The sequence below is a fragment of the Triturus cristatus genome, chromosome 9 (genome assembly GCF_964204655.1).
Source record: "Triturus cristatus chromosome 9, aTriCri1.1, whole genome shotgun sequence".
Lineage (NCBI taxonomy): Eukaryota > Metazoa > Chordata > Amphibia > Caudata > Salamandridae > Triturus > Triturus cristatus.
In genome coordinates, this window is record NC_140592.1 from 255,943,237 (window position 1) to 255,963,802 (window position 20,566).

Below are 20,566 nucleotides of genomic sequence, written 5' to 3' on the forward strand. Positions count from 1 at the left end.
CCACACTGTGCAGGAATGTGCTGCAGGCGCTGTCGCAGCGGCGGTCTGCTGTTAAGGCTCTCCAATGAGCCTAAAACAGCCACTGCCTTGAGACAGCCGCAGCACTGTCCTCCCGCCATGAATTCAACTCAGAATCAGGTGGGCGGGCGCACCACAGGCTTGGCAGTCCTCCTGCCAATGCAACTGTGGCTGTGCTGCAGGAGGACGGCCAAACTCGTAATAAGTCCCTTATTCTTGTTGTCCTGTAATATTCATGGCCTACTGGAAATCTGCAAATGTACAGGATGCCAGATAACTTAAGCATGTTTTGTGTTGAGGAGTTTGTATGTCAAAATGTCACAGCTGCAGTATCGGCCAATAGATATATCATGACCATCACATATTGACTACCAAAATATTGTCAAGGTATGAGTAGATTTACTATTAACTACAAAATGTAGGGAATCACCACTATGGTCACAATATATCTGCTGATCAATATTTTGACAAGGATATTGTGGAATAATACTTTTGGGATACTGAAAATACAATTTACTTTATCCACTGGTCAAATGACTACAGCAAGAGAAGTCTTCCAATGATTCTGTGAATATTTTATGGATTGCCTTCTGGTCAATCCCCAGTCTCTTTCCTTCCCTTTTCAAAATCCTCTGCATGTGCTTGGCAAAGTCAACAGTATTTTGAATAGTACAATGGCAATATAAACTTCCAGTTCAAGTCCTCAAGCTTCTTAACGCCATGCATTTCATCCCTGAGAATGTTCTTCTCGATCTGGTTAGTACCTCTATTTTTGTTCTCAATTAAGACATTCCTATCAAAATCTAAAACACAAAAAAATAAAGATGCGCAATGGGGCCCTTTCCTGCTAATCTAATCTATAATCCTGGGCACATTTCCCATGTGCTTAATTTATGAGAGCTTTTAATTAGCCAGACTACCTGATATTTATAGAGGATGCAATTCATGGAATAATTCGTCTACAGCAGAAATGATCCAAGAAGCTACGGAAAATAACATTCAAGTATAATATTTTACTTAAAATCGGAGGACATTGTGCAAACTATTAGACAGTAAATTCATAGCAGATGGCATAATGAATATCTGTATTTAAACTAAGGTTTCGATGTCAGAGGAATTGCTTACAACATTTCACATGTAATGTATAATATAATTTTTATTTGTTTTCTAAATTCCTGAAACGTACATGACAACCGTGCTTCAAATATAACACCATAGTTAGACATTTAAAATGCATCTTAATTTATAAATATTGTACATTTGGTCCAAAGAACAGGTTGCAAGTTACTAAATAATACTGTACTCTTTTAACAGGCTCTGTATATATAAGGAATATGTATATATTACATATATATTTTTATATAGAGATAGATTTGCTTGGTGTTTAGTGAATATCTTATTGCAAGAAAGCTTATATGATCATACAATATTTTTGTTATTGAGGGCAGTTACTACAAAAAGGTACAGCTATTCACAATTTACACACAGTTGTTCTACAAGACTATTCTGTGCTATATAAGAATATAAGATAAGAGTTTGTACAGATGATTGCTAGAGAGCACGTCTGACAAACATTTCCGAAAACATTTGCTTACAATCAAACATTTAATACTGCATTTGGACTTAATTACATTAAACAATAGAGAGATGTTGATATTCGTAACAAAATTCACAATTTTGATGGTATGAATTATATGCGACAGGTACATGTGACATTTCTGCCTAAACTCTGGAATGTTACGAGACAACTGCTGTGCTTTGCAATGAGTTCAGCTACAAACATTTAGAATTCATTTTAGGTTTTAGATCATTGTACATTTGCTATGAGACAGTTCCAAAATCTACGAAACGATACTCTTTGTCTGACATATTGAATGCATAAAATTGAAATATATGTATATATATTATTCGTTTTCTAAAATAATGTGCTTGACATTCTGAGAATATTACCTTATTGCAAGAACATATAGGTTTGTTACTTTCAGACAAAAACGACGAAAGAAACCAACGTGCACAGTTGACGTTTCCACATATTAGTTTTACGTTTATGCATGTGCTATCTAACATTTTACATTGCACAACTGTTTGCTGAAAGCATTTTGATTGCATTTTTCTGTCACAGTCATTTACAATCAAACATTGAATACGGCATTGTTTTGCTGTCACTAGCTGCCAGACTGGAAATGTAAAATTGGGGAATTTCTTGTGCTAGAGCAACAAGTCTGCTCTTCATATTTGTCGTTGTCTTCACCATCCTTCAAAAATGAGTAAACGGGTAAACGATAAACACAGTTTTCCAGGTTTTCTGGAGGTCTAGAGATACAGATTATCATGTAGTACCTTGACGGCTAACATATGTGTTTCAAGATCTTGAGACTGAACAGGGCAGGTCACTTGTAACATCATGAGACAGAAAAGGGTAGACTTGTTTAGCTGTGCCATTTGCAATTTTCAAGAGTGTCATATGGCCAGCAAGAGACATTTCTGCTCAAGAAAATGTATATGCAGAAGTTGACCCTGACCTTTGACCTTCCACATTGCAGTGCCTTTGAAGGTTTTGGGTACACCAATACACACTAGCGCTGTAGAATGTTAGTCAAGTTGTTTGTAAACTGTTTGGATGAGCCATTTCCAAGTGAAATGGTCCATGGAAATGATTGTGTGAATACTCGTAAATGTTGTAAATGATATCAAAATGTGAAATAGATGTGCTTTTTATATCCTCTTAAAAATGGAAGGATTAATTAAGCCAGCTGTATTGCTTTTATATGTGAACTAAATGTAGACCCTTTGAAGTAAAGCACTGGCTCAGGAATGATTTTAGTATTAGATTGTAAATTGGTCCGAAACCTTGCAAAGTAAAAGAACGCAAGTTCAAGAAAATGGCACTTACTCAAGGAATTTCGAGGGCAGGCCTTTTTTTCTGAATATTTTTTGTGTACAAAATATTGTGTAAAAAAATCTACTTTCAAATTTCTTTGTTCTCTTGCAAAATCAGAAATAACAGTCCTGGGACACAGCTTTAAGAAACATATTGACATACTATTAAGAAATAATCAGCACAAAAACCCCAAATCTTGATGCCAAAAGATCGATTCAAATGTTGTACGCAGCTTACAAATTTCAAGAAATTCAGCTCTTATTGAGAAAGGATAAAAACAGTAACAGTCTGTAGGTTGCCTGAAAAACACAAAGCATTATGTCACATCTTATCCCACACAACGGTATGAAAATAGCCTCATCGATTTCCTTGTACTGTTCTGGTGATGGTCCCCTTTTTTAGCTACTGGAGGTAGGTAATTATTTTTCAGACATAATTTTGTGGTCATATCAACCATTTTGTGTTGTATGTTGGTGCCGTATCATTCTCAGACAGAAGTTTAAATGTATGCTTCCTTGTTGGCTGAGTTGCTCTGGGACAACTGCTCAGGACCATTTTCCGGATGCACAATATCTTCCTTTGGTTGAATCATTACTTGCAAACGCTAAAGAAACACAATAGAGAACTTTTAGTTAAAATGCACTCAGTAAGATAATTACAATTTAAAATGATTGTGCCTATTTACAATGTTTTTTGATTTGACTTGTGGGAGATTACTGTTGTCTCTTCATCAGAATGGCTTGAGGGAGTGTAGGAGTTGGTCAAAAGTGGATGATAGTACTACTGACCTCTGACATCACTTAGATGTGTGTTTGCGACGAAACATTGTAGATACAACATGGTTCTTCATTTGATATTACACAGCATACAATCTGTATCTTTCTTCCAAAGAAACCATTCAGTCTTCCCAGGATGAAGACTGGATAGTCCTTCATTGCATACCTCTCTACACATCAGCTTCGATATGCCATTGGGTAGTTTGTTACGTGAAGATACATTGATGTGGCAATATCCTGAGACCAAGTCCTTCATACACTCATTCACATATCTTAACTCCTAGCAATAATGCCTTTTTCATCGAACTGAAGCATTATCACTGTGCTTATTAAATGACAAAGATATCTCACAAAGCACGGGAAATTTTATCTACTTTCCTTCACATTTAAGACAAGGGTGTTTATTGCAGCCCCATATATTTTAAATTGACAACAACCTTTCTTTTTGAATTAATTAATCCCACACATTTGTATGACATGTATTTGCTCACTGTGAAACAATGGGTTCTGCCCATCTAATCTGCCCAGATCTTTTGCTTTTTGATTACCTGGTTTTTGACCTTGTACTGTGGGGGTACCTCTTAACCTGTGACTCACCCATGGTAAAGTCATGGTAAATGGACTGTGCTTGTTTAGGACCTGTATCCTCCTTTTAAGATAAGGTCACTGCGATGTAGCAAGGGTAAGAGGCACTTGGATGGTTACCTGTGAACACGTGAGCGCTGCACGTTGGAGACTCCTGTTGTGTGCAGCCCAGTAACTGTGCACAGATAGCCTGGCGCAGAAGGAACTCTTCAGGTTTGGATATTGACCTGGGGTAGGCCTCATAATGTTAGTGCACACTCAGAGGAAAAGTCAGTGTGGTTTACTGTCTTGTCTGCAGTGACACTCCATTATACACCAATGGGGAATGCTGCCTTAGAGTGAAGCTTCGCTTCCCTTTCGCCTGCCAAGGCCATTGATACCACAAATCAGGGCGTATCCTGTGTGGGAATATCAATTCTACACATTCCAAAAAGATATCTCTACAGCTTACGGGTCATGCATGAATGTCATGTTTCTCTAGATCAGCTTAGGATCAGAGCCCAGGTCTTTTGTCATCCTGCTGTGCCAAGTTAATTACATTTCTCTTCAGCGGCATGAACAAAGGCCTCCACACAAAGGAATCAATTAACAGTAGCTGACTCAGCTTCGGAGGAAGAAAGGGCTGAGGATGAAGGGTCTGCATCAATCAATCAGCTGTCACACTGTGCCAAACCCACTATACAAATGAGTGAGCCCAGACCTCTGGAGCCAACACAGGATGGGTCTCCCTTTGAAGATTTGTTGGGAAAGGCCCTAGCAGTGATGTCAGAGAAAGGTGGAGCGGAGGCCCACAGAGTAGATGCAAGTGACTCCTGGGTGATGCCATTTCAAAATGTCCCAGCAGTCTGTGCAGGATGGTTGATACAGAGGTGGCGAGGTGATGTGACACGGCATGATAGGCCAGAGGTGAATCACTGCTGAAACATCCAGCCCTCACTTAAAAGGTCTTGCAAAGGGAAAGAGCTCTCTGTTAGTTGTATTTTCTGGTGGACACTAGGAATGGAGGCGGCAGCCATGGCAACTGGAAGTAGGAACCCCCTGATATCCATCTGGACCCAGGACTCTGACTACAGTTGCTCCCAGAACCAGGGAAGCTGGTCCCCTGATACCCTGTGAGGACTAGTTGGGGGAAAGACTGGGCTTCTGTGCCACGGAGGAGAGAAGATCCAAAGGAAACAAAAGACAAAGGCTGGCGCAGGGAGCCAGTGTAACCAGCCCCCTGCAAAATTCACCACCTTAGATGCCAGGAGGCCTGAGGAAAGTGCTCCAGGTGACTAGGGCTCATCACCAGTAACACAATGAGCCCAATATAAAGAAAAACAGCCCAACTGGCCTGAGATATCAGCAGGTGTAGGAATTGACCTTTGACCTCCAGCAATCATGGAGCATGTGAAACTCCACTGCCCGGCTGCTAAAAACCTCCAGGGAAGGCCGAGGCCTGGCGGTCAGCGCAAGGATCATTCCTTCCTTTTATTCTTACTTAGGGAGGGGGCGTGCATGGTGCCCTCTCTCCCAATTCCCTGCTGGCCCAAGAACCCCATCCCCCCAGGCCATTTATGCCAAAAGGGACACCAGGATCCTATCCCATGCCCCTCAAACTAAGGAGGAGAGGGGACTGCTGTCTCACACCCCCACTGGCTGTGACCTCGCCTCCATTCCCCGTGCCCTTGTCTGGGGTAGTGGGGCAGCCACCACGGAAGACCTCCCCCTGCCCACAGGAGCGGCAGGGAGATGTAAGCTGCCACCTCCCTCAGGCATCTGGAGAAGTGCTGCTTGTTTGGGGAACCGGCTGTGGCAGCCATGGGTGGGCTCCCTGGGTGGTCCGCAACAGAAGTGGTACCCCCTTAAAAAAAAGACACACTGCACCAGGCCACATGGCAAAAGCAAAACCAAAGGCAGAAGCTCTATCCGGCACAGCTTATTTATAATTCAGTGTTCTGGAGGAGCGCCCCATAATGCCCTGTTGGGCTTGAAAGTGACCAAATATTTTCTACTACTTGTGGTGGCCCCAGAATGGTGGGGTGACCACCAATCACTTAAAAAAAAGTGTCAGGGAGTTGCAAGAGTATCACAGCACCCCCATAAATAGGCCCACTGATGCTTTTTAAATGGACTGACCCTAAGTGTGTAGAGTCTCCAAGAGAACGCCAACCCAGAATTTTGCTCAGGTTTTCAAGCACTCCCCTGGCTGGAGTATGTGTTCTACAGCTGGGTTGCACAGCCCTCTAGGGGTGAAGTTTATGGCTTAAACTACTGTGGCCTAAAAATTTGTAAAGAGACATAGTGTACAGTGCCCTCTAAGAGCAAAGTTTATGGTTACATGTGGTACTGCACCTTTGTCAAGATAGCTGTTGATGGGAGGATTGAGGTGAGAGGGTCTGCACTCGGGATACGTCATGCTTTGGCGGTTCTGATGAGGCTGCGGGCTGCAAGGGCGACATGGAGTGCTTGCACTGGAAGAACCCTCACAGCAGAGGTGATGCACCAGTTCTGCTCAGGTTTGCACCGCCCAGCAAAGGTAATGCGTCTGTTCTGCTGGATCCACAGATGGGCTGCCAGAGTACCCTCATGCCCTCTTCTAAGGGTATACGACTGGGGTGGCACTACTTGGCAGGGCAGAAATCACAGTTACGGAGTCCAGGTGGTGGTTAAAAGAGACTAGCCCTTGGAGTCAATCGGGTGGTCCTTGGTGTAGGTTGCAGGTCAAGTCCTTCTCACTCAGGTAAAAGGGCAGCAGGTCTGCACCGCAGGCAGCAGGTCTTCTGAGCAGTAGTCCAGCAGAGTGGCAGTCCTCTCAGGAGCACAGCAATTCTTCTCGCTGGTAGAGTCTTCCACAGGTCCAGAAGTGAACTGAAGAGTTGGAGTCTGCGGTACAATATTTATACCTGGTGCTTCTTTGAGGTAGGAGAAGCTTCCAGGAGTTCCCCTTTGAAGTGCACTGGTTTCCTGTCTACCCTGCCTCCAAACTAACAACAGGGGGTATGCAATCCTTTGTGTGAAGGCAGGATATAGCTTATTCAAGTGTAAGTGGGGCTCTGCCTAACTACGCCCTCCCAACCATCCAGTTATGGCCTGTCCTGGCACACCTAAGCTCTCTATTGTGTTTGGCTGTCTAGGAGGAATATATAAATGCCAACTGCCAACTATGCCTACTGATATAACTGAGTAGGGTGCAAGAACAAAATGACTAAGGCAGGGAATTGCCAACTTTCTAAAAGTGGGATTTTCAAAATTGCAACTGAAAATCCAACTAAACCATAAAAGAGGGAGTGCCAGAGAGCCCGGCTGCAAGATGATTGACACTCTGGGAGGCTCTGCCGGCAGGAGTTGAATATCTGGTATTTATCCTGAGTTTACCTGGGCATTGGTGCCTAACAGAGTGGTATCTGCAATCCTACATTCCAGCTGTGTTCAACAAGCCCCAACAGAGCCGCGGGGACACTGCAGTGGAGTGAACTGAAAGAAGAGCAGCCACATCCTAGCTTTTGCCTGTGATCTCCATTGGGTCTATCAGCATCTAGCGGGCACCGCGAAGAGAGGAAAAGGTGAGTGGGGAGGCAGCTCATTGCAGAAAGCAGCAATCTGCAGCACCAGGAAGACAAGTGAGGGGCTGGACAAAGTCCCGGCGGTGAGTGGATTGGGTCGGCCTGGATTCTTTGGTGCCGATAGGGGCATTCCCCTTGGCCATGCTGCCTACTGCTTCCCACCCAGGAGGACCTGCGGAGAGAGACTGTGCCAGGTCCCCTCGGGGGAGAGACGCTTCATGCAGCGTTTGGCCACACTTGTGGACACAGAGTGCCCAAGGGAAGGAACAGCGCATCAGAAAAATTTAGCATGCTCAAAGACCAACACCAGATAAAGGTGAGATGCCTGAGGATTGTTGGCCCTTGTACAGAGAAGAGCAGCCGCTCGACTGGCAGTCTGAGGGCCATAGAATAAAGGAACTACTGTGGCGAGTATCTGAGAATGTCACTATTCCGACATGAGGCACGAACTACATGAGGCCTGGGGGGCTGGAGCGACGGTGGGGATCCTAGTCTTACCCAACTGGTAACAACTGAAGGGGGCAACCCTGCATGACTTTAGTGCAATCAGTAGAACCTTTGGTTCATGTAAGAGGGATCTTGTTCCCTCCTCGACTTGCACACAAACTGTGTATTCTTGTGGCCAAGTGGCAGTTTATTGGTATGCCTCACCTGCTTGTGCCCCCGAGATTGGAGTACCAGGAAGTGGCAGGGCCTGTGAGGCATCGAAGAGGACTCCTGAGGCTGCCTAGGGTGATACCCCTGGAGGTGACTCCTGAGCTGGTCATGCGGGGGGTGTCAGACTCCGAGACACCCAATTAAGGAAGGGTGGGCCTGCTCGTCTCCTCGCAAAGCACTCTTCTGTGGAAGTGGAACGGTCCGCTAGCAGTGGTAACTGGTTGACCCATACAAGATAGAGCTAGCCTTTTGTATGCTCCCGCGGATTGCTGTGCAACTCCTGCTGCATGATGGAGAAAGCAAGACAGTCAAAGCTCACCTTTGAGAATCGCAGGCAGATGTGCACGATGGAAACTCCTGCTGAGATCCACCAATTGAGGCAGGGTGATGGAGAGGTCCCGACTCTGGCAATAGACATCTGCACCCTGTTCCTAGACCTTATACAGTCTAACGGTTCCTGATACTAAAATGGATCTCTTGGCGGACAGGTTGATCGCCTCAAAGACAAAGTGGAAAAGCATGGTGAACGCATTGAACAACTCGAGCGGCGCACATTGGACTTAGAAGATGGATACTCCAAGTAGAGCAAGAAACTATTGCAGATTTAAAAGTACTGGAGGTGATCAGAAACAAAAATTAAGACTTTGAAGCATGCTCGAGGAGGAACAATTTACACATCCTAGTTCTAAGAGCATTGATGGAGATGGGAAGCATGGAGTATTATCTTCAAGCGATACTCCGCGAGCTGTTCAGTGACACTCTTTCAAATCTGCTAATGGTGGAATGAGCCCACAGATTGGTGGGGCAGTGGCCTTCGCCTGGCATACCAGTCTGCCCAATTATAGCCAGTGAACTACTGGGCTAGGGATAAGACCTTGTATCTTGCCAGAAATAAGTGTTCACTTCATTACCAAGGTAATGAGACTGCCATCTTCTCTGATTTCACAACTGCCGTGCAGACCACTAGGAGGGACTTTCTACCTGTTATCAAGAGCATACCGGTAGCCCAGGAGAGACCACCGCCAGAGGCACCGGCTGCTGGGTCAGGCCATCTGAGCGATGCCTGAATCTACATTGAATATTGTTGCTTGTAAATGATCTGACAATTCAACACCAGACTGGCAAGCAATTGTGCTTCCCTGGGTTAAACAACCCAGCTTGTATGATGAGGGACTTGAACTGATAACCTGGATAAGCTATTTGCTGCCCTCCAATAAAACTGTGCAGGAAGATGCCTGGCAGTGACCAGAGATGCACTGTTTCTGGTATCCCTGGGACTTAAGATACAGTCATGAGTTTGAGGTGGCAGAACTGGAGACGTACATGATTGAGACGCTACAGCAGATGGCCCCTGTGGCTGGGCCTTGATTTGATGAGCCCTCAACCCCTCCAGACACCCAGCTTGGCATAAGCTGGCGAGAGTTTCGGGACTCTAGTTCGCCCTACTCAAGATGAGTCCCAAACTGCTTACACTGAGAGTTTGTTGGGAGTTGTACGAGGGGCTGGGTCGGTGATATTTGGCCCAGTTGGAGGTGTCAACGTGGGTGGAATTTTAACAGGGAGTTACTGATGATGGCTTCTTGGCCGCAAAATGTTTTTTTCGGTTCCCTCCCTGTTGGCTACTCAGCATGCTGCGATGCGCTCTCTTGTTAGGAGGCCACAACAGCGCGTAGGGAACCTGACACCTTCAGACTGATGAAAATGTGCTCAATCAAATGAGTAACCTGGAATGTAACGGGCCTAAATAATAGGTGTAGGGAGCACATGTTCTTGCATACCTACAGAGACACAGGGTAGACATCTGCATGCTACTACAACTACATCTCACAGAGAGCATACGGGAGCAACTTAGAGCAGGATGGCTGTGTGAAAGTCTTGCAGAGTACTACTCAAATTATGCATGTGGGGTGGCTATACTGATCCGCAAAAGCTTACCATGGTGCACTCATAGAGTGCTATGCGACCTACAGGCTGGAAACATCCTGATCACTGGGGATTTCCAAGACCACCCAATCAAGCTCCTTTCTGTGTACGACCCTAGTTCTTTGCAGAGGTGTGGTATCTGGCGGGTATGCTGGGCCCAGGGACGACTTTGTGGGGGAGGGGACTTCAATGCGGTGCTTGACCCAGTGACTGATAGATCAAGTAATACTAGGCAACCGCAACCAAAGGCAGTTGTGCAGCTGCGTCTGTTAAATGAAGACAATCGGCTTAGGGACCTTTGGTGCTCTCGGAATGCCTGCACAACTGAGGATACCTGCATAGCGAATATGCACGCCATGTGGTCGCACATAGACATCTGGTTGACAACAACAGACATTGATATATGGACCACAAATGTCACTCACCTACCAAGAATGCTCTTAGATCATGCTCCTGTACTACTACAAATGGTCTCCCGAGTGGTGGTACACATGTTTTCACATGGTGATTGCCGGCCGGGGCGCTGCATGATCAGGTGTTCAGAAAGGGGATTAGATCGGCCATTGTGGAATACTTTGAGCTTAATGAGCGCTCAGTGACATCTCATTTCATCCTTTTGGGAGGCCTTAAAAGTTGTGATAAGAGGAATGGGCATAGCCAAGCAAGCAGGGGTGCTCCAAGCGTTTTGTAGTGAACTGGTGCAACTAGAGGAGGAGATACAAGGCATCGAACTTCAGCTTTGGCAAATGATTGTCCAACTATACTGACTGATGTCTGGAGCAAACTCACAGAATTTGAGGAGGCTGCATACATGGAGATGCACCACTTGGAGAAGGAGGCCAGGGCTACATGCTATGGTGAGGGAGACAGTGCAGGCAAAACATTAGCCAATATGTTGTGCGAACCATGGACGAGTGACTACATAGTCGCACTGCGAAAAGATCAATCTGACGAACATGTTGGTACTGAGGTCATACGGAGGGAGCTGACCGCCTTCTTCTCTTTCCTATATGTGACTAGGCAACCTGAGCCACCCCCGGATCTTGAGTCATTTTTTGACTCCTTGCAGTTGTTGTGGCTTGAAGAGAGGCCTAGGCGCTTCCTAGATTAACCTTTTTCAGTGGAGGTCCCGGTCATCACACCACTGCCTGGTGACAAAGCCCAGGCCTCACAGCTGCCTTCTACGAAGAATATGAGCACACTTTAGCTCCACATCTGCTTGCCATATATGAGGAGTCCCTTGCTATTGGTGCTCACTCTCCCAACTTGACGAAGTAACAATACTTAAACCAGATAAAGATCCTAAGCAGTGCGATTCGTGTTGACTCCTACCAATGATCAATAATTGCCTCTTGACTCTTTCTGCTCCTGCCATCCATTGTTTACCCAAATCAGTCAGAATTTATTCCCAGCATGTAAACATCCCAAACCTACTCATTTTTTTCACCCTCCTCCATACTATGGGCCCTAGCCTTAGCGCAGCTGCGGTCTTCTTGGCAGCCACTAAGACATTTGATTTACTAGAATGGCCTTACCATGTGCTGCGACAGGCATAGGTATAAATCCCAAATTCCTGAGATTAATGGCTTGACTGCGTCAGCACCATGCAAATTGAAGTTTGTCATTTACACCACACAGAATCATCATCTCACTGTATGCATACAATGTCACGTTGTAAGTGAGAGAGCCACATATTAACTTTGACCCCCTGATCATTGAGTTCACAGGGTTAGGCAGTATCTCCAGGGTCACGATAAATTGGGCCAAGTCAGTCACATTTCCTTTGAAGACGCGACAGAGGAGTTTACCTCAGAGTTTCCACTAACATGGGCAAGAGAGCCGGTGAGGTACTTGGGGCTTTGGCTCAGCAGGGATATCGATGAGCCATGAAAAGCAAATTATCAACTCCTAATACATTGGCTTGACGAGCAGGTGGAGAGCTGATGGAAGCTGTCAATTTCTTTGATAGGAAGGTAGGCTATCGCCAAGATGGTGGTCCTCCCTAAACTCCTTTATTTGTTCATCAATCAGCCTCTTCCTCAACAGTGCATTTCTGAATCCAGCTCCAATCATGATTGATCTCCTTGGCATGGGGGGGCGCACAAACTCAAATCACCTGGGAGGAAATGATGCTCCTGTTTGAACAGGGAAGACTCAGGGCTCCTGACATGAACCTGTATAATTAGAGTGCTCAGGCACAGTTTGTGCACTATTGGCTCTACTCTAAGCAGTTCCTGGCACACAACACCCTTGAACATGACCATGCAACATCCTGTCCTCTTCAAAAGGCTCTGTACTTTGCCCCCAGGCATCACAGAACTCAGATCCAATAGCAAGCTCGATTGACTTGTCTGTTTGCTCCTTCGGTCCTATCCTATACCCCAATGCCACTTTCATCGAACCACAACCGGCCCTGTCAGTACCTGTAGAGACTACACTAGACAAGTTCACATACTACCAGATCCGGGCGGCAACCCGGAGGATGCACACTTCCTTTCCCGAGGCTCCACCAACATTCCAGGTACTGGAGGCAATTTTCACAAACCCTTCCCCGGGCAAGCTTATTACGAGGCTTTTTGCAGGCATTCAGAAGATCGCGCCAGTGTGGGTCCTTGGAGGCTGACAAGCGTGGGACGCTGATCTGGGGACCACCCTCACTGACGACCAGTGGAAGTATTGCTGCACCCAATCTCACATGTTCTCTTCTAAATATAGGCTGCATCTAGTGCACTTCAAATTTCTGCATAGGTTATATCGCACACCTGAAAAGATTCACAAAGTGGGTTCAACTGGAGACACATGCTCTGCCGCTGCTTGTGCTGACTTCCTACATCTTGCATGGGAATACCTGCGATTGCAGACATTCTGTGGCATAGTCTTTGATGTGCTGGCAGATGTTACTGGTCACTCAGTGGAGATATCACCGCTTGTAGCGCTACTAGGATATATACAAAATGTTCCCCAGGACACGGGCACACTACCAGCTTTTCTTCTCCTGGCTACTTGCCATAAGGCGATCCATAGACTCGAGACACGGCTTACGGTCAGGAACAACTAGCAGCTCACAAGCAGTTGATGCCGGCAAACTCCCGCCCCAAGGAGATATGGATCCTTCTTGAGATGCACCTTGGTGCCCCTGCTGCTGAGATGGAAACTGCAGCTGCTTTCTGGGATGTAGGCTTGATGGATCCTGACAGTGACATGATACAGGCTTCATGCAAGGACTAGCCTGAAGGTGACATGCTGAGTTGGCCATCAGACACTTGAGTGTGTGTCTAGAAAATCTCACAGCAGAGTTGTGAAATGATATCCCTTGCTGTGTGGCTTCTCCCCTCTATGAGTTCAGACCCCACTCCCTTCCCCTTCTTTTAATTTCTGTGTTTGGTTCGTAAACACCAATACAGAACTTCTTGAAGTCAAGAAATGTACATGTTTATTTGTAACTGTTAGTGCTGTGCAAGAGTTTGCAATGATTGTGCTTGATTTGTCGGACAAATTAATAACAATAGTTATCAATTAAAACCCATAAGAGGATTTTTCCATTCCAATTCCAAAGACACCAAACATGAACTGTTTACCTGTTACAGCATATTATATAATACAGTAACTCCAATGTTATCCTATGGGGGAGGCAGCCCTTGCAGTAGTGAAAAATGAATGTAAAACTTTTTTACTACCAGGACATGTAAAACTTAAAAGTACATGTACAACCTTTTAAATGCACTGCACCCTGCCCTCTGGGCTGTTTAGGGTCTACCCTAGGGATGACTTACATACATTTAAAAGGAAGGTTTGGGCCTGGAAGAAGGTTTGCTTTGCAAGTTTGAAATGCCAGTTTACAACTGCCCACACAGGATCCAATGGCAGGCCTGATACATGTTAAAAGGGCTACTTAAGTGGGCCAATTGGGTGTTAGCTAATTCTACCATGTTTTGTGGAGAAAGCACAAGCACCTTATCATCATTGGTTAATAGTGGTAATGTGCACAGTCCTAAAGCCAACACAATTGTGAAAAGAAAAATATGGAGGAGTAAGGCAAAATGTTTGGGTGAAGACCACACTAAGGCTAACAGGTCTAACTTGTGTCTTGAATTCAGAAGAAAATTCTATCAATTTCACTTTGTCATTACAACAAAGTTCAGAACAGCAGCAGTATGACAACTCCCTTGGCTCCACTGGTAGAATCTTTTGAGGCGATAAAATCCGTAACTGTCTTACAGGAACGTTCACATGGCTGTCCATTAATTAACTTAAATGTAATGCTGGGAAGACCAAGCTCCTTTTTTTTGGTTCAGAAGGCCGAGATATTGTGGCAGTCTTTTCTGGCCATCAGATGCCCCCCGTTATCTTAAAATCTGTTAGTGAAAAACCTGGGCTTTAAATTCTATGGACAACTGCTATTTCGCTCCCAAGTTAATTCGGTGGTGGGCACTTGTTTTGCCCTTCTTTGTGTTCTCAGGAAATTCCTATATCTCTTGTCCTTTAAGGCTAGACAACAAGTGGTGCTAGCATTGATAATATCACAGCTTGACTATGGGAATGCACTCTACATAGGCCTGCTCAAATATCTGATTGATAGGCTGCAGTTGGTTCAGAATGCTGCGGCATGTACTGTCTTCCGGCCCCACCCGCAATTCCCATGCTACTTGCCTTCTTCAGAGTCTTCACTGGCTACCGGTTAGGAAGAGGATTATTTTTAAGACAATGCTCTTTGCCCAGAAAGCCCTCCACAGAACTGGCCCGGGCTATCTACAAGAGAGAATCAAGTTCTATACCCCCTAGAGAAATCTCCATTCTGAAAATCTCTGCCTTACCAAAGTTCTATGAATTAGAAAGGCAAAGAAGTCTCTCTCCTTCCTGGGCCCCTCTCTATGGAACAAACTTCCACTGTCTCTCAGGTGTATCAAGGCGACACCTGCATTTCGAAAAAAACATAAGACCTGGCTTTTTTCCAGCCCCTAAGTCTGTCCTTTCTTCTTTTCCGCTGATGGTCCTTCTACAGTAGCGCCAGGACACTCCTTGGAGTAACAGTTGCACTTTACAAATTTCTTACATACTCAGAGACAACAGTCTAAACTGGCCCTGAAAATATCAGTCAATGCCAAAGGAGGACTTTGTTACTTTGATGTACTCCAGACTCTGTGTATAAAATATACTCATGTCTAAGGATGATTTTCTATATGGTTCCATGAGACAACATGATTATTGATGGATAAGCTTCTGTCTGTTCAGCAGAAAATCCCTTTGTCATTACACAAAAAAGCTTTAAAGTGATACTAGTGTGTCAGCCAAAAGTGACGTATATCACTCTTGATCTGCAGTTACCCGTACCAGGTGACAACTAGTAACAGTGCTAAAATTACTCATAGGACACGTGGTGTTCAGAGGTGCTAGAGCTAAGCAAGAGAAAGAGTGTGTTTGTTGGTGAGTTTGTGTTTCTGTCAACTATGCGGCAAATTCACAAACCCATTAAAGTCAATGTACAACAGTATTGTGACATACATACGCATCTTATATCAGATAGCTATTCCCCCAAAAAATAAAAATATACATACAGTGGTTGCCTAACATATGCCTGCGTATTTGTACTGCATGTGTGTGGAATATTACACAAACGTATCACCAGTATGTAAATGAGGAGGAGCAACATAAACATTTCCTAAAAAGTGGGTGTGCAAAGGAAAAACCAAGAAGGAACACAAACATGTTGTTAGAAATGGGTTTTCTGGTTGGCTAGGGTTCGCACATAAGCTAGGCCGAATCCATCACTCTAGTCAGGACAAGGGGATTACAAGTCTAAAATAACCCCTGCTCAGCCCCTTGATAGCTTGGCACAAGTAGTCAGGCTTATCCCAGAGGCACTGTGTAAAGCATTTTCATATAACCAACAGCAAATGCACTGAAAACACTACAAAAGGACACCACACCAGTTTTAGAAAAATAACCAATATTTATCTGTGTAAAACAAAACAAAAACACAAAAAATCCAACATAGAGTGACCAAAATGTTAAAAATTCAAAAACAGGCTTTATATACAGTTCCTTGAAGTTGATAGTTCAATATGGGGCTATCGCGGTGTTGTGAACTTCCAAATCCAATGTTTCGGGATGACTGCAGTGAAGTGGGCTGGCTGCTGTGTCGGAAGATCCTCAAAACAGTATCTTTTTATTCCGGCCAACTGTTGTGGTGCAGGCTGGCTGTTGTGTGTGTCAAGGCTGCGGTGTGAAGCGGAACTGTGTGGCGTGCCGTATCCTCAGGTCGCAGTGCAGGCAGAGGCTCTGTGTCGGTCATCCAGCCGTGTTGGTGAGACCAGAGCTGCGGTGCGAAGTGGGGTAGTGCTCATCGTGTTGCTGACAGGTCACGTGCCAGCTGAGGATCTGGAGTTGTGGGGCTGGCGTCGGTAAGCTAAGACTGCAGTGTTGGGCGGGCAGGCACCATGTAACTTACGAGTGGTACCTCCAAAACACGGTGCAGGCGGTGGCGGCGATATCAGCTTGCAGCGGCATTGTTGGTGAGACCAGGGCAGCGGATTGAAGCAAGGTGGTGCTAAGTGCAGGGCCCACAGGTTGCGGTGCAAGCAGAGGCTCGGTGGCAGCAGCGGACGTCGTCGTCGGTGGGACCAGGGGTGCGGCCGAAATTCGGTGGTTCCCTCTACGGTGCCTTCAGGTCACAGAATCGACAGCGGTCTCTGTGACAGCATCTGACTGTGGTTTCCCTCTGTGGCCACTGAAACACACGGTCCCAGAGGCGGTACCCAGAAGATGTTGAAGTCTTTGGTTTTACCGAGACTTCCAACAGGAGGCAAGCTCTCCATCAAGCCCTTGGAGATACTTAGGTTGCAGAAAGTACACTCCAGTCCTTTCCCTGCCCAAGACAGAAGCAGCCATGACAGGCCAACCGTGCAAAGCACGTAGCAAAGTGGTAGTCTCTCCTCACAGCTCTTCCAGATCTTCTTCCTGACAGGTTCCTTAGTCCAGCAGTAATCTAAGGTTCTTGGATCAGGCCCCCAATATTATATCACATTTTCCTTTGAAGATGGCACAAACAAAGTTCCTCTGGCACACATAAACCAGTTCAGCCTGGCTCAGGCCAGGTTCACCACAGGAGGTGGAGACAGCTGTGTGTGAGACAGGTGCAAGCAACAACTCCTCCCACTACTCTAAATGCAGCCAGGTCTATTCCACCCGGCTATGAGTCACCCAGGAAAGACAGGACACACCTCAGCCTTCCCTTGTGTCTGTCCATTGTGAATGCACATCCCCTGCTCCTGTCACTCTAAACTCAGACATGGAATACACTAAAGGCAGAGGCACAAGGAATGGTTAGGCAAGAAATCACCCACTTTCTAAAAGTAGCCTTTTCAAACACACATTATAGAAGATCATCTTTACTAAAAGATGTATCTTTAAATTCTGAGTTGAGGAAGCCTAAACTCTATTTCTCCATCTTGTCTCTGTTGGACGTGGCCCTTTTTGCCTTCCTCCTAGGCTTTTTTCTGACATGGTGTTGGTGGTTTTAGGACTCTGGGCACTTTAGCGCTGCTGTTCAGTGTAAAGTGTGTGTGCTCTCTGTGGTAAATATGGTAAGATTGATCTACACCTGTTTGGCATCTTTAATTTACCTGTCAATCCCTTGTAAAGTGGTATCCCATATACCCGGGATGGTAAATGAAATGCTACTGGTAGGCTTGCAGCGCTGAATGCGCCACCCACCAAAGTAGCATTTCAAACCTGCCTCAGGCCTCTGCCATTGCAGGGCCTGTGCGCGCAGTGTTACTGCCGCTGTGACGTGACACCTAAAGTGAGTGCCATGCCTGTGACCCCCCTTTTACTGCATTTCAGTCACCCCTAAGGTAGGCCCTAGCTAGCCCTATGGGCAGGGTGCATTGTAGGTAAAAGGTAGGACATGTACCTTAAGTGTGTGACTTGTCCTGGTAGTGACAAACAGCCATTTTGGTTTCTCACTGCTGTGAGGCTGCCCTCTCATAGGAATGCATTGGGGATTCCCTGATAAGTGTTTCAGTCGTAATTCCTGATATGAGAGGAGCAGCGTGGTCAAGTTTTTTATGGTTGGAATAGTAATAGTAAATGCTGTGCAATGGTGTGCGCAAATTTATTATTACTATTTTAGAAATGCCAATTTTAGAAGTTGGCATTTCTATGTACTATGTGTCTGCCTGCCTGATGTGGATTGCATGTCTGACTTTGGAGTGACAGGGGCTGGTGAGGTGTGTGTGGCTCCAGGGAGGGCAGGGTGAGTCAGCACTAGGCTGAATGGGAGATCTGCATTTGGAGTAGTGGGAGGAGTAGTCCCCTGACCCTGAATAGGTCTGTGCCTGTCTAGGTGAATACTGGCTCCGCCCCCTGTGGTGTGTCTGATGACAGACCCCCAACCTGACAAAGGAGGTTGGGAGCCCTGTAAACAAAGTGCTCCACACCCCCCAGAACCAGTTGAGGCTGGATTCCCCCAAGCCCTGTGCCAGGGCAGACAAAGAAAATGCTGTATAAATATTGGGGCTGTGACCCCATGTAAGGTGTGCTTTTCCTTGTGCTTTGGGTGACTTGTTGCTGCTGGGCCCCAGCAGGAACCGCCATGAGGATCTGCCTCCCTGCTGGAGGGCCCTGTGAGCTGGCCTGCCTGGGTCCACCCTTTTGCCTTGAAACCTTTTGGGGGCTGAAGCATCTTGTGAGTGGTGGGTCACTCTCCCAGGATGGGGAGAGGACTGGTGCCCTGCAGCATGGTGCTGCCTCCAGAGGGTATCTCGTCGTAGGGATTCCCCCGTGCTGCTGCCAGAAGAGCGAGAGCCTACCCCGCATTGTGTGGGAAGCGGGAGCCCACCCCGTGTTTGCAAGGTTTGAGGAAGCAGGAGTCCACCCCGCTGTCGTGTGCTCCTGTTTGCGGGAGCCCACCCCACATTTGGTTTGAGTAACAGGCGGAAGCCTACCCCACACTTGAGAGGAGAGAGACTCGCTGCCCTACCCGGAAGCCAGGCAGCTGTGCCTGGTTGGGGGCGTGGCCAGCCGGCAGGAAGGATGATGCCGGAAGCCCGGCCGGGCATGCTGGGAAGAAGGCAGGGCCCCCGTGTGCCGGTGGGAGCCCCGAGAGGAGACAGAGCCTCCAGGAAGAGCTCCGGTGAGTGGGAGGAGCCCTGAGCGGAGAAGCCTGACCGGAGCCTTGAGGGCCCCCAGCACCGAGCTTTCTCATGTGAAGGAGACGGAGCCTCCAGGAAGAGCCCCAGTGAGTGGGGCTCCAGTTGGGTACAGTTGGTGCCAATACGGAGTTCTGTTTTGGGCCGAGTTGAGGCCCCGTGCAGGTGCCCCGTGGCAAAGGGGCATTGTCCCAGGAGTCCCCGAGTTGGACTCCAGAGGCACGTTAGAGCCCGAGCCTGTTCGTGCCCTACAGTTGCCCTGCCGGACAGAGGGCAGCTGCAACATTGGGGGCCAATTGGGTGCCGAGTGAAGTGCACCGGGAGGAGCCCGTGAACGGGGCTCTCTAAGGCACTGTTTGTGCCAGGGCTTGTTGATCTTCTACAGCTGCACCGCGGGAGAGAGTGGGCAGCTACAACGTGGGGCTATATTGTTAGAGCCCCAGAGTGGGGCTCCCCAGGCACAGTGGTGCCAAAGCCAATTTCCTGCAGCTGCCCCATCGTACAGAGGGCAGCTGCAACAAAGGGGGCATTTTGCTTTCAGGATGAGGAGTGGGTGAGTGACACTCCCCCCGCCCCCAGCGCATTGCGCATCTAGGTTGCCCTGACATGTGGGACAAAGGCGTGTGGGACCCAGTGAAAGGCCAGTTGGCCTGGGGTCATTTTTATGGTGAGGCCTAACAAGATGGTATAAGGTGTTTATGCCTAAAATGAGGATTGCATAATGTGTTTATGCTAAGGAGATGCCTAATGCAAATGTCATGCTGTGATGTTTAGGCATAAAGAGATGTTATAATGCGTTTATGCTTATGATGTTTTATGCCTAAGGTGATGCTAAGTACAGTATTGCGCCAGTGGTTACTGGTTGTGTGTTATATGTGCTACTTGTTCTTTGTGATGGCTCTGACAGTGGCCCGATTGGCCCTGTTATGTATATAATCCCCTGTGAATATTGCCTAGTGCCAGTTGGCACAGTGTATATTGTGTGATTATGATTCTAATGTGTTCTGGATAATACAAAGGCTATTTTTGATA

At 46.5% G+C, this 20,566-nt stretch overlaps 1 protein-coding gene across 2 annotated transcripts in view; it reads right to left on the minus strand.

Moving 5' to 3' along the window:
- Positions 1 to 1,019: 1,019 nt before the first annotated feature.
- Positions 1,020 to 20,566, minus strand: part of SLC6A1 (solute carrier family 6 member 1) — a 558,279-nt gene continuing 538,732 nt past the window's right edge. The window contains exon 16 of one of the 2 annotated variants that reach the window (XM_085624874.1): positions 1,020 to 3,503. In XM_085624874.1, the coding sequence (XP_085481000.1) occupies positions 3,399 to 3,503 (105 nt within the window). In that variant the 3' untranslated portion in view covers positions 1,020 to 3,398. The remainder of the gene's footprint in view (positions 3,504 to 20,566) is intronic. The other variant, XM_085624873.1, reaches the window with a different exon arrangement.